Source organism: Emydura macquarii, unplaced genomic scaffold, assembly GCF_026122565.2.
Source record: "Emydura macquarii macquarii isolate MOO-44397 ecotype Brisbane River unplaced genomic scaffold, CSIRO-AGI_Emac_v2 contig_450, whole genome shotgun sequence".
NCBI lineage: Eukaryota > Metazoa > Chordata > Testudines > Chelidae > Emydura > Emydura macquarii.
Window position 1 is genome coordinate 14,154,723 of NW_027130587.1, and position 13,674 is coordinate 14,168,396.

A 13,674-nucleotide genomic window follows, 5' to 3' on the forward strand; every position below is an offset into this window, starting at 1 on the left:
CCTCCCCGCCACTGGTGAGCGCGAGGGGGCCACGCGCCGCCGCAATCTCCCCTCGCGGCATTGTGGGATGAAACAAGATGTAGGCAGAGAAGGGCGAGGGGAGAACGCTCGTCGCTGTGGGCCGAGGCTCCGCCGCAGCCAATGGGCGAGGGCGGCTGGCTGGGCCACTGCAAGGGGAGGGGCGCCTATTTCAGCGCGAGGGAGGGGGCGGGCGCCGGAGAGAGGGAGGCGGCCGGGCGCGCGGAGACTGGCTGAGCGAGCGAGGGAGCGAGAGAGAGGAGCGCGAGCGCGGCTGGGCAAGGAGCGGGGCAGCGGCGGGGCAGGGAGCGGCGCGGGCGGGCGGGTGCGTGCGGCGGAGGCGCTTCGGGTCCGTTTGCCGGCGACTCCCACGGGGCAGGTGAGGTGCGGGCGGGTGGTTTTTTTTTTCCTCTCCCCCCCCCCCTTCGGCTTGGTGCTTTCATGAGAAGGGTACCGCCCCCCCCCCCCACCTTCCACCACCCCCCCCACGGGGCTGCAGCTGCCGGGGTGCAAAGCGGCGTGGGTTGCACCGGGGGGGGGGCTGCTTTTCTCTAGCCTCGCGAGCCACTCGCGGACCCCCCCTCCCCGCCCCCTCCACGCCTTCATTCGAGCAGGTTCCCCCCTTGCACTGCTGCAGCCCCCCCAAGTCACCCCCCCCGTGCACCTCCTGCCAGGGAGATCGGGGCCCCCCGATCCCCCCCCGGCCTGGCTTCTGCATCCTTGCACCCCCCTTCTCCCACCAGGGCAAGGTCATCTCCGTGACACCCCCCCCGGGGGCGCCGTGAGTGAAGGTCACCCCTTGTCCCCAGACCCCTCCCTGGCTTTGCTGGGACCCCCCACTGAAGAGTGGCCAGGCTGCAGCGTTGGAAAATCCCCTCCTGGACTGCAGGGCCCCAGCCCGGGCTGGCCGCAGCTGGGCTGGGCTGGGCTGGCTGGGTCTTGGAGGAAGGGGAAGGTTCCCCTGTTTACTTGTAGGGAAAGGCAAATGGTCTGTCTGGTCTGGGGCCTCAATTCAGGGATGAACGTGTCCTCCAAGAGCTTGAGGCTGTTTCTGCCTTGGCTGTCTGTCTGTCTGTCTGGGCCTGGCCTGGGGGCTGATCACCCTATGAAGTGCAGCAGCCCCCAAGCCTCTTGGGGGGGGGGGGGAGGAAGCTGTCAATGGCCCTTTTCTAGGCAGACCAGGGGAGTTGGTGGGGTGTGGTATTGCTAAGGCCCAGCCCTGTGGCTAGGGGCGGAGCTGCTGCTGCTCTGATCTGCAGGTGGAGCAGCTGCCAAGGAGGAGGATGTCTGGCCTCTGGGGCTCTGAGCGCTGCTCCCTAACCTGTTCACGCTTCCACCCTCCCCTTTCCAGACAGCTGCGGTGACTGCCGCAGCCTCGCTCAGCTGCTGTCGTGACCAGGAGGCTGTGTCCAGGAGAGAGGACAGCATGGCTCAAAGGGGAGTGGGAGCTGGTGGGGGGGGAGAGGAGACATCCACACCTTTAGCAAAAGGGGTGGTTTTCTGTTGTTTCACCAGGGGTGTGACCAGTGCAGGGCCAGCACGGCTCTGCATTGAAGAACTCCCCTACTAAAGATGACCGGGAAGGAAGAAGCTTCCTGCAGGTCTCTGGCTGACACTCATGTAATTACAGATGCCCTCTGAATTGACTCGTAAAGTAGCGACAGGTGGCTTGTCTCTTGGTGCTCCGCTGTCTCTCTGAGGGTTTCCTTTGTGGTTGTTGACAGACTTGAAGCTCCAAATCTCCCCCCCCCCCCCCCCCCCCTGCTAAACAGTGGCTTAAACTGCAATCATGGGGAGCGGGGGAGGCATCTGTGGCTGGCTTCCTAAAAACTCTTACAAATGCACGTGCTCTGTCCTGGCATTCTAGAAGAGTTCCCATCCTCCTCCTTTCATGCTATTCGTGCAAGTCAGTAGCAATGCTCAATTAAACACTGTATCTAAAATGTATAAATTAGGGAACCATATAAGTCTTCAACTGGGGGCAGAATAAAGAATTGAAGTATTGTAATCATAGGGCTGTTACGTAACTGGATTCTTTTTTTTTCTCTCTTTGGATAGCAGGCTCCTTTAGTTGCTATAACAAAGCTACTCCTTCAGTTTTTTTGGCACTGCTCCAGGAAATAATCATTGTAGCAGACTTTCTCCTTTCTGGAGCTAAACATGTATGGTTTCCCTACCTCAAAACATAGATAGCTAGTAGTATAACTCAAGATTTACTAATCCTTGTTAGTAACGGGGCTTTGCTTTCTCTGCTGTGAAAAGGTTACATTATTAAAACTAAGTAACTTTGTGGTGATCCTATGTTAATGTGAAATATGATAACTACCAGAGATGGGCATCACCTGGATAGATGCCCTTCACTTAAGTAGTCCTTCAAGTGAAGGCCCTAAACTGTTTAGATGGTGGGTCTGATTCTCCAGTTGTTCTCCAACGTTATTTTGGTGGAACTTAGGGCAAAGTGACTGTATGTTGTTTGTTTGCTAGCTGAAATGGGTCCGACATCAAAAGTACTAATCAACACAGGGCTGCTCGTAACTCAGGCAAAATTCACATGCTTGTTTTAGTGGGGATTTTGGCCAAGTAGGAATGAAACATTCAATAGTAACTTTCAGCTGACCTGCAAACTGCATATAAAATTAGCTACAACTAGTGGATGTGCCCCTGGCAGGGGATCTGAGACCTACATATAGGTGGCTCAACACGGACTAGCATAAAACTCCCAAACTAGCTTAGCAGAGGGATGGAGGTTAAACACCTTGCTCAGATATGCCACAGTTCAGGCTTTTAAAAGGTCTCAGGTAGGCTCTCGTCTTGGAAGAGACAGCAGAACTTAGAAGTCCAGCGTCCCAATATTGCACTGTTGTGCAGTGCATGAGACCCAAGCAAAACTGTGTAGATTTCATTGGTCAAGCTGAGCAAAGTGCAAAAGGGGAATCAGTGACGCTAGGGTAAACTAGAGCTGAAACGTCTTCAGTTCTGGTCTGAAGGAGCAAGAACAGATGACAGTATAACCTTTAACCTTGCATTTAAAGGGAATGTACATACCTGGGTGAACTACTAAACACTTCTGCCACTATATCCATTGAATGCATTCACCTACAGTCAGTGTGTAGACAAATATAGTCGGGGGGCTGCTGTTGGTAGAGCCATATTAATGCTCCAATCCATTGGCTATCCCTGGAGGGCAATCAGGCTTTAGCCATTATTATTGATTTGGAGGACTGCGGTCCCTGTAATTTACAGGAGTAGAAGATCTCTGTAAAGGATTTATGGGTTTTTTAAAGCTAAAAATGTGTGTACAGGTGGTGATACTTGGCTATCTCTAGTCTAATCGCCAAGTAGTTCTGAGGGTGGCTTCCGATATGACAGCATCCCACAACCTAGGATCCCATATCCTAGGATTACTGTGCCTATATAACCAGGTGCTGGGCAAGACAGGTGTTTGGTGTAACCCACACTATAAACACAGAACACTGGGTATCCAGAATTGTTACATTATGTAGACAATGTATTCCAATGCATGAAAGAACTGTACCGGCACATCTTAATACTTTATGTTCTACCTTTAGGTTCACAATGTCTGACAGAAAGGCTGTGATCAAGAATGCAGACATGTCTGAGGACATGCAGCAGGATGCTGTAGACTGTGCTACACAGGCAATGGAGAAGTACAACATAGAGAAAGACATTGCAGCATATATAAAGAAGGTATTATGTGGCTGCTATAAAATGGCATAGGGTTAGTTGGAACATATTGACCATCTTAAGTACTTATTTGGCCCTCATCACGGTCATCTGAGAAACAGAGATGAGACACAGATTCTATGACTTGGTCAAGATCACACAGGCAGTCAGAGGTAGAGAGAGAATGGAAAATCTGAGTTCAAAGTCCTCAGCTTGCATCCTACCCAATGGACCATTCTTCCTGGCTAGCCAAGTTAAAAGGAGTTGGTTGCAGTTTACCTTAAGAGATGACTTAATATACCAGTGCATTGTTGCTGTCTCACTGCAGTCTTCTGAAATCCTTGGAAGATGTGACTTGACTTAAACCTTATATGGCTACTGTAGTGTTCTTAAAAATAAATACATGAAAATCAACAACCTATCTAGTCAAGTGCTAGTTACTTTCCTCTGCTTAGCACTTCTAGGCTAAATAAAACTCCCATTTCCGATCCCCCCCCCCCCCCCGGGGTCTTCTCTACCTATTAATACTTTCTTAACACTATGGGGGGGTTTGAAAGTTTTCAGCAGCCATTCTAATTGATTCACACCTCACATCTGTCTGAACTCTTTACCCGGCTTTATCACAAGAAAGCCAAAGATGACAGTAACTGAATGATCAGAGTATTTTTTAGTTTGTTCACCTGCATTTGATGGCATCTTCTACATAGTTGGTATCCCGTTTGTGTAGGCCCATCACACAGCAATGAGGGGGAGAGAGAACTTAGCAGAAACAAGAGGAAAATGTGGTTATGAAACCAAAACTAAGTGGGGGACTTGAAACTGTTCAATTCTAATTCAAGTTGAAATTAGATTGTCTCAACTCATGGAGACCTTCCTTCATATTTTTCTTAAAATCTGGCCTAAGTCAAGTGACCAATCCAGAAGTGTCTTGGTGCAGTGCAATAAACAGTAGAGGGAATGGAATGCAACATAAGACAACTAAAACTCAAAGAAAATGGCTTGTTTCATATGTGCTTCCTTTCCTGATATAAAGGAAATGGTTTACTGTACATTCCCTGCTAATGGACTTAAATGGTCTTTTCTGTTCTTTTTGCCTTGCTGCTTTCTGATGTGTAAAGAGTCTGAGGCTTTCTAACTTATTTTTTCTCTGCTTGGTTTTTTTTTTTTAATCTGGAAAGTGGAGTATGATATTTCCCTGGTTTTGCCTGAGGAGTGGGCCTTGGGAGATGCATATTAAGTGAAGGGATGAGAACTCTCAATCCTTACCAGAAACCCTTCTTTGCCAATTGCTAAATTGGTTAAACTGTTTATCCCTATGAGCCGCTACTTTGCTTGTTCCGCTTTCAACTTCACTGAAGTCTCCCCAGAGCAGACAATATGTGAATTCTTCTGCTTGTTTACATTGTGAAGTCTCCTCTTCTGCTTCTTTGTGACAATGCCTGGAGTCCAACTTTTTCCCTTTTTTGAGAGACCTTTGAGATCTCATGGCTTGCTAGAACAAGCATTCCAAAATCCTGTCTTTCTAAGAGTCAGCTTGGAATAGGAGGGGATAAATAGTTTCATGGAACAACTGGCCTACGTATGTGGCTTGAATATCACTGTACCAAGGGGACCTTTAAAATTTGCAGTTATGGCCTGTAGCTTGTGTATAAATCACTCATGAGTACATGGCATGGGATTGCTTCTACTCTCCAGTACAGACCTGCTGTCTCATGCCAATTAGCACATCGGTAATGTAGTGCTATCCTACATCCACCTCTGTTGTCTTTAGATTTCCATTGCGTTTGTCTCTAACAGTAACCAGTTAATGTATATTTCAAACTGTTCTGGTGTGGGCTTTCTTGATCTTAACTAGTGTACTCTCTCTTCCTTTAGGAATTTGACAAGAAATACAACCCTACTTGGCACTGCATTGTTGGCAGAAATTTTGGCAGCTATGTAACACACGAGACAAAGCACTTCATCTATTTTTACTTGGGTCAGGTCGCAATTCTTCTGTTCAAGTCTGGATAGGAAGTATGAGCCAGTGAAATTTGGACTGTAATGCACTGATGGCTGAAGCCAAGATTCCCTTTAATATGGCTGTGCCGCTGCATGGACTGTATACTATATTTAATGTGTATATGTTGCAGTAAAATCGACTTCTGTTTAGTTGCCTGGGAAGAAGGCGGCTTTTTTGTTACTGCTTTTTTTTTTGGTTGTATTGCACTAGGAAAACTGTAAATGCTTAAACAATGGCCTTCAAGTGGGAAGAAATAAAACTGTTCCACAAACAGCTCCCTCAATGGTAACCTTTTCTTTGGTAAGGCTGGGAAAACTTTTTTTTTTTTTTGTTTAGTAGACCAAAAAGAGATGTTATTGAGTTCATAGTAAATACTCTTGTTAGACTGTTTAACCCTATGTGTGTGTGTGTGTGTGTGTTTGTGTGTATGGAGGAGCTTTAACTTTCCTTTTCAGTTTTAGTCTGGGGGGGTAGATGTGGGAGCTGTGTTAATTTGGCTTTCCTGGTAAGCTCTGCAGTTGGTGGGGAGAAAGGTATTTAATACCTATGTAAATTAGCAGGGAGGCTTTTTAACAAGGCTTTCTTTCAAAATATATACCCCATCTTGGGACTGCATGGCAAATCATACTACTGGCCCTTGATGTTTTCTGTAGAAGTGCCCACACCACTGCCCTTAGATCAGCCTACATTAATCGGCTAAACTCAACGCAACTTAACCTAGCCTGGAACTTATTAAATGTTCCCCCTAAATTATTTGCCTTCTGCAAGAGGAAGGATCTCCTGGCCTCCACTGCTTGGTGGTGGGGTGATCCACTGAGACTAACACTCTTAAGCCATCTGGTCTCTGCTCCAAAATGAACTAGAAAATTAAATGTAGGGACTGACACCAGAATCTGGAAGACTTAATTTGGCACTTTCTTATCCAGACAACACTGCTTTAACTCAAGGATTTCCATAAAATAACCTAGTCATCTGGAAGACTTATAGATGGCCACTGTTTTTGCTGTAGTTGATGAAGCCAATCCTCCAGGAATAGCTTCTGTGTTCCGAGTCTCTCTCTCCTCTTGAGCACAGTGCAAAGACAGAAGCTCAAGTTACACATGCTGTTTTGTGAGGGGAAACTTGTGAACATGGCTCTCAAGCCAGACTGCTAACTCCCATAGGTTCAGCAGTATTGTTGTCTTAATGTGTAGTAACTTCTAGTTCAAATTGCAAAAAGGTTCTTTTGGATCATCCTGGGGTGGTGGTTCTTCCTCTGCTGTGCTGTCTCCTCCCCCCGCCCCCCCCAAAAAAACCCACCCCCCAAACACCACACCTGTGGCAGCTTCTGCAAAATCTGGTCTTTGTAGTGAGAGCCTATTTGGTGGGCAAAATTTCTAGAACTTGAGTGAGTTCTGCTCTAGGGCTGGGTGATTCCTATCTCTAGAGATGAACTGAATTGATTGTTGAAAGTAATGTGGCATTGCTTTTTGTTCACTGTTTTGGGAGAGGGGAGAAAGTGTCGCTATTAATTGTGAAACAATTTAATGACCCAGACTGATTACTTCCTGAAGTAAAAGTCTTTGTGTCTGTAGACTGTGCAAAATCCAAAGTATGCCTACTGTTAGAATATTGATAGAATCATGTTGTAACTAGACAGGATGTGGTGTCATAACTTATTTCATGTTGGCAGAAAACTTCCAATCTGGGAGTGAGGTGCCTTCGACTAACTAGGGCACTCTGGCAATCTTGTCAATACAGAACGCCACTCTTGGTCTAAAAAAGGCGAACGTGTGTTTGTTTTCCAAGCATGAGTCTGATGTGAACCTGTTCACATTCTTCTGTGGAGCAAGATATGTTCCTGTCATAACTGCAATTGCTCAAATACCTTTTTATTTTTCAAACATTAAAGGTGAATTGACACATTTAAAAAGCTTCTAGTTTTTTTTTTCCATACCAGACTTGCAAAGTGAAAACAATACTTCCCTGCTTGAACATTTTGTAGTTCTTTCCTGTTAAAGTGGAAGGACCCAAACAGGTGACCATCCAAATTGGCTACATTCTTTGTAACATTTAATATTAAATGTTTCTCTACTGAATGCTGTAGCTCAGGCAACACAACACAATACAGTACTGTTGCAGGCTTGATTCTCCAGCTCACCAGATTTGCTGCTGAGTTTATACCCTCTTCCAGAATGTCACTTGACCTAGTCCTGAGATGACCTGGGTCAAGGTCCTAATTGGATGCTCTCTGGCATTGGTATTCCAGACTTGCTAGCTGTAAAGCCACTTAATGACCATCCTAAACTGCTCTACAGCAGACTACTTTGATGTAGCAACTAAAGCTTTCATTAGTTACTACAACTGATCAAGCCTTTTGGAGTGTTAACCCTTCCAAACAAGTCCAGGCTCCTTCCTGGATTTGCTTGTTAGATAAACAGGGTCTCTCAAGGACAGTTGAGTTTCTCTGTCCAAAACGGTAATTCAAGTAGTGAGAGTTAGATTTACAAATTTAAAGATGGAATGGGGCAGTCATGTAACTTGAAACCAGTGGTTGCCTGGAGGAATTGGCTTTAAAAAAAAAAAAAAAACAATCTACATTAAGGGGGGGGAGGGAAAACAAGTATCTAGAAGACTAATTTGTTTTTAAAGTATAGCTCCTAAGTCTTACATTTCTATCGGCAGAATTCTATCCCAGGGCTTCCGGTCCTCTTGCTGTAGGGGATCTCGTCTTGAAGGACTCGTGCAACCCTTGCCCCCATTCCATTTGAGGTCACACAACATGCTTGTAGCACCTACATTTTACAGCACTTTCTTATGTAAAAATTGCTGTATCTTAAGCCCTGGAAATAAGGAGAAAAAACACTCTATGGAGCACCAGTAGGCCATTGACTTCAGTGTGGAAAAGTTCTCCCCTCCCCAAACTACTATACAACAGCTGAGATGCACTGAGATAGAAAAATCTTGGGTAATGCAAGTCTGTGACTGCTCCTTATGCTGAAGGATTTACATCCCCGCAATAGATCTTGCCTGTCACAAGGTGGAATGCTAGCTTGGGGCAGATAGAAGTAATACTCTCATTTCAACATGTGCTGCTCATCTTGGAATGGCCTAAATGACACTTTCCACATGGGAGGGTCCTGGGGCTGGAAGTGCAGCCATGTGAATCTGGCCACGGGTGTTCTAAACTCCACCCAAACACAAACTTCCTGTGTAACTTTAAAGAAAACACTTTACCCCTCGGTTGCAAAAGAAGGAAAATATTTAGGTTGTCAGGGCTGGTTAATGCCGGGTATTGCAAGAAAATGCTTTTGCTGTAGGATTTCCACTTCTTAGTTTCCAAATGAATGCTTCAGTGGGCTTTACTCCTATGATTTCATGTGGGAAACTTCTGTGCCGCTCTTATCTATGCTGGGAATGTCACTTGAATTAGCAGTTACATATGCTCCCAACCTGCTGTGAAAGGCAAACCTACAGGGCTAGACTTTAATTTACAAAACATAAGTTACCAATTATTGTATAGATCAACACTATATTGGGCTAAAATCAATCATCCCATTGGAAATCCGGAAACTTTAACAGCTCTATCAACTCTTTTAAAAAAAAAAATCTGGTGGAGAAAGTGGATTTGTCTAAATGTACTTCACATCAACTTCAGAGCTCCCCTACTTGCATGTGTTATTAAAAAGGTATCCCCCTGACTTCCAAGGAGTTTGGATGGGGCCTTCATTGGAGGAGGTGGGGGAAAAAAACCCTGGTTCAGCCACCAGCCCAATTCCTATAGTGATGTGACCTTCGTGACAGGTTCTGATCCTGCCCACTCTCGGCTTTCACTTCAAAAAAATTCACTCCAGTGCTTAAGCTGCAGCAGTGATTGCCCCCTGGAAACAGACTTTCTGAAACTGGTTCTGAGAGGTGTGAAGTCCCCTTACCCCATCACCTCACTGGGATGTTAACTTTGCAGCCTGCTCATGACACTTTCAAGCTCTGCCTTTCGTTGGTGTTGAGCACCTGCTGTGCTCATTGACTTCTATGAGCGTTTGCCTTTAGAAATTAATCAGCTCTGAAATTAACCCTAAATGTTAATGTCAGTGCTGATTAATTCACCCAACTGAATGGGGAAGAGGGACTTACTGCAGGAGGAGAGATGCAGAAAAGGAGAAAAAGCAAAGGCACAGAAGAATGGGAAAAGAAGAGAAGGAAAAGGGCAGTAACAGCAATGGTCAGTCATAGAGCTGAGCAGATTTTCCCACTGAAAACATCCCACTGATGTCTGAGATGATAAATCACTCACCTAAAGCTTCTCCTCCCTCCCCCCCAATGTCCTGGGTCTTAGTACAAATTTGCTGATGCTGGTGAGAGATCTGCTGTAATGACGGGTTGTACATAGCCCGACGTTTATACCCAAGGATTGTAATTGGGAGGCATGCGGCCCTTCGTAAAATTAATGTGACACCCTTGCACTAGAGTTTAAAGGGAAACTCTTGAGTTTCTTGTTGATCCCTGAAGAGCGAACATGAATGAATAGGTCTCTGCCTGCCTTTTCACAGTCATTCTGTGCAGCTTTTTAACCTCTGCCTTGACTGTTGTGGCTGGACATTCACGTTTTGCGCCTGCTCCTGTGCGTGGTTTGAAAAGAAGGAGGGGTGCTGAAGTTTAATCAGAAGGCTGTGCCATGCACTCTACCTCACCCTGAACCCTCCCGCCTTCCGTTCATGGCACAGAACCTTGATGTCAAAAGTGAAATGAGAACAGAATATATTATATGTGGTTGTAAACTAGGCTGGATTCAATTTCTCACACTTCCAAGTTGATCTAGTTCTGTGCACAGTGTTCCTGACAGAGATTGTCTTATGAAAATAAAACTTGGCTAAGTTGTAAAGGGGTTGAAAGGGTGTTTTATGCTGACTATGTGGGGTGTGTTTAATTAAGAATATTTGCTGTGGGACCTCTCTCTTTTTAGGGGATCAGGGACAAGAGTAACGAGAGGATGAACATCTGTCCTATCTCTGAGCAGAAAAGACCAGGAATTCAGGTTCATAAATTAATATATTAATGATCAGATGTGCTGAATGATATGTTGTCTCTTCTTCTCTGTGCCTATCTGTGACCCAGGCTGAACTTAAAAATAAATTAGTCTGGCCTCAGATGATCTGATCTTAATTAACCGAGGGCCAATATTGAAGTGTCTTAACAATCAGAGTCATAAGCAACAGAGGTCAATAATAAAGGGTTAGATTACAACCCCCTTACACTGAGCATTTCCCCAGCTCCTATTTCTTGGTCCATCATAGAACTCCTTGTAATATGCATTGTAACCCCTCTGGCCCGGTCGCAAGCCTTCCCCAATCAGCCCCTGCTTCCCACCAACGTCATGAAAACTTTATCACTAGGTGCAGCTGCTGCACTCCTTACTTCTCCCCCTTCCCGCAGCAGCAGCAGCAGCAGCAATGGTGTCCTTTCATTTTCTTCATTCCCTCCATTGGAGGCAAGTCCCAGTGGCAGATTTACAGCTGTTGCTCAACAATCCGGGTTACAGAACACCTCTCTTCCTATATCTCCTGCTGGGCCCTGCTCCCCAGCTCACCCCCAGCCTGCAGCATTACAAGCGTTCCCCACATTTTTCTCCCGGCTTGCATGCTATTTAGGGAGGATGAAAAAACCAAGTATAAACGGTCTAAGAATGCCCCTGGTGGAGCGTCCTTTTGGAATGTAAATATGTGTGCTGCCTTTGTTTTGCCTCTAACTTTCCTCCCTCTCATTTGTCTATGAACTGAATGATTTCAGGAGTGGGTGGAGCTCCCTGAGAGTTGCTATGTGTCCTGACACTGTTTACCGCTCATCAAAATATCCAAGGAATTCGCCACAGCAGTTCCTAGCTCCCATTCTTCCTGAACATCCTTAGCTTCATTTAAAGCCAGCTTTCGTTCCTGGTGCCACAGCGTCCAATTATAAGACTCAACATTTATACTGCGGTTTCCGTCCTGACAGCACTTTGCAAGCATTAATCAAGCAGTCTATTTATTCTTATGATCTGTATTAGTAAATTCCAACCCCCTCTCCCAGGCCTTGTATTAATTAAGGTGTAGGCAGCCATGGTTATAATAGATGATAGGGAGTGTTTTGTAGACATTTCAGCACGGTGCTGGGAGCTAAGAACTCTTAGAACCTGAAGTCAAAGATGGCAAATAGCTGTTAGATCTTCCTGCGCTGGATTAGCGTCTGAGCTCCAATTCTTGCTTTGATACCAACTCCTCTTGTAGCCTTGGAAATGTCTCTCAACCTTTGCTATGATTGCTGAATGTTCCTACCAGTCTCAGGGCCCCATTGTGCTAGTCCTGGACAGGGGGAGAGACAGTCCCTGCACCAAAGAATAAACAATCCATGTAGACAAAACAGAGGCCCAGAGAGGCTGAGTGAGTTGCCCACGATACCTTTGCAGTTCAGGGGGAGAGTTGGGATTAGAACCCAAGTCTTCTTGGTTCCACTCTAATGTTCAGTTCACAGACCAACACAGCCTCAATTTCCCCAGCCATGAAATGGAGCTAATGGTACTTAGCTCCCTTATTGAGGTGTTGTGAGGTCTACACACAAAAGTTGTGCTGCTTTAACTATGCTGGTATATCTAAAGCGGTGCAGCCTCCCTAATGTGCTCATAGTCATACTAGGATAAAGATGCTTTATTCTGGTTTAGCTCTAGTAGGAGAAGGGAATAAGCTATAACTGCTATAACTGTGTCCACATTTGTGTGGGAAGTTGTACCAGTTTAACTGTTTGTGTAGAAAAACCACCCTCCCAAACCAAAATTAGAAAACCAGTATGAAAAGCATGTGTAGAACAGGCCTTGGTTAGCATTCCAAATTCTGCCCCCTTTTATACCAGTATAAATGAAGAGGAACTCTGCCGGCTTCAGTGGAGTTACTTTGGATTGATGCTGATGTTCAAAAAAAGCAGAATATGGCCCAACTTTGGCAAAGTACTTTAAAGAGACGAAGTGAGACAAAACACTAGGCACCACTATTAATAACCACATGTAGCAGTCACTGTTCCATGCCAGCCACACACAAAACTATCCTACCAATGAAAAGACTCTGCAAAGTCAAAACTAAATTAAATTACAAACATTAGCTCTTTACCACTAAATATCAAGGTTAAGCAGATTTATGTCGAGCCATGATAATGTAAATAGAAATAGTTCAGCTGGCAGAGTGGGATGTTTCAAGAGGATGTTCAATAAACAGAGATCTAACGTGTTACTCCATAAAGAGGATCAGAGGAGCTGAAATACCATGTTAAACAGATGTTTTGCACTTGGCAAGATGCTAAGCGTTTGATTACAGTTTTTAAAAAATTGAATGTTTAATATCATGCCCAGCTAGTCAGAACGCTACAGGTCTGTCCTCTTACCAGTCAGCTAGTCCTGATGCATGTAATGTGGGAGAGAAATTTGCTGAGGGCTGATAAAAGTCCAGCCATTCTTATGTCTTCACTGCAGAGTTAACTCTGGTCATTGGCACCTGGGTGTGAGCAGCTATGTTGCAAAGCCCTACCTATCTCGCAATACTGAGTCCTCACTGGTGCTGCACTCCCCCCATGTATTTCACTAAGACTTCTGGGGGCATATCCCGTGATTCTTTGTGCTACAGTGAAGTGAACTGCTCCACGATTCCTTCCCGGTAAATGGTGGGAGAACTTGTCTCTCCAGCTGAGCACCTTGGGGGAATTGTGGGAAGACAGAGGAGGATTATCAGTGTTTTAGTGCTTTAGCCTGGATCCTCATTGCAAAGTGGGTGGGTTACCAGCCTGTATGAAAGCTCCACCACTTTTAGTCTATAATGCCAGGACAAACCAGCTGGCCCAGGCTGAACACACCACCAAACTTGGATGAGCTTCTGTGTGTGGATAGGATGGGGCGTGACATTCCCCAGGATACAATTTGAATTATTGAACAGCTATGCCCCCTTAATTCTTTATGCTGGGATGTCTTTTAC

The 13,674-nt window shown here is 45.5% G+C and overlaps 1 protein-coding gene across 4 annotated transcripts; it reads left to right on the forward strand.

Moving 5' to 3' along the window:
• Nucleotides 1–205: 205 nt before the first annotated feature.
• Nucleotides 206–7,616, forward strand: DYNLL2 (dynein light chain LC8-type 2). 4 transcript variants are annotated; one of them, XM_067538074.1, is made up of 4 exons: nt 332–397; nt 1,370–1,453; nt 3,586–3,726; nt 5,578–7,616. In XM_067538074.1, exons 2-4 carry the CDS (start codon nt 1,445–1,447, stop codon nt 5,713–5,715), a joined length of 288 nt encoding a protein of 95 aa, XP_067394175.1. In that variant the 5' UTR covers nt 332–397; nt 1,370–1,444; the 3' UTR covers nt 5,716–7,616. The 4 variants fall into 4 exon arrangements, with proteins under 4 accessions (XP_067394178.1, XP_067394176.1, XP_067394175.1 ...); XM_067538077.1 differs by lacking the exons at nt 332–397; nt 1,370–1,453 and adding an exon at nt 206–296 and having other exon boundaries at nt 3,588–3,726; XM_067538075.1 differs by lacking the exon at nt 1,370–1,453 and having other exon boundaries at nt 268–397; nt 3,588–3,726.
• The last annotated feature ends 6,058 nt before the right edge of the window (nt 7,617–13,674 follow it).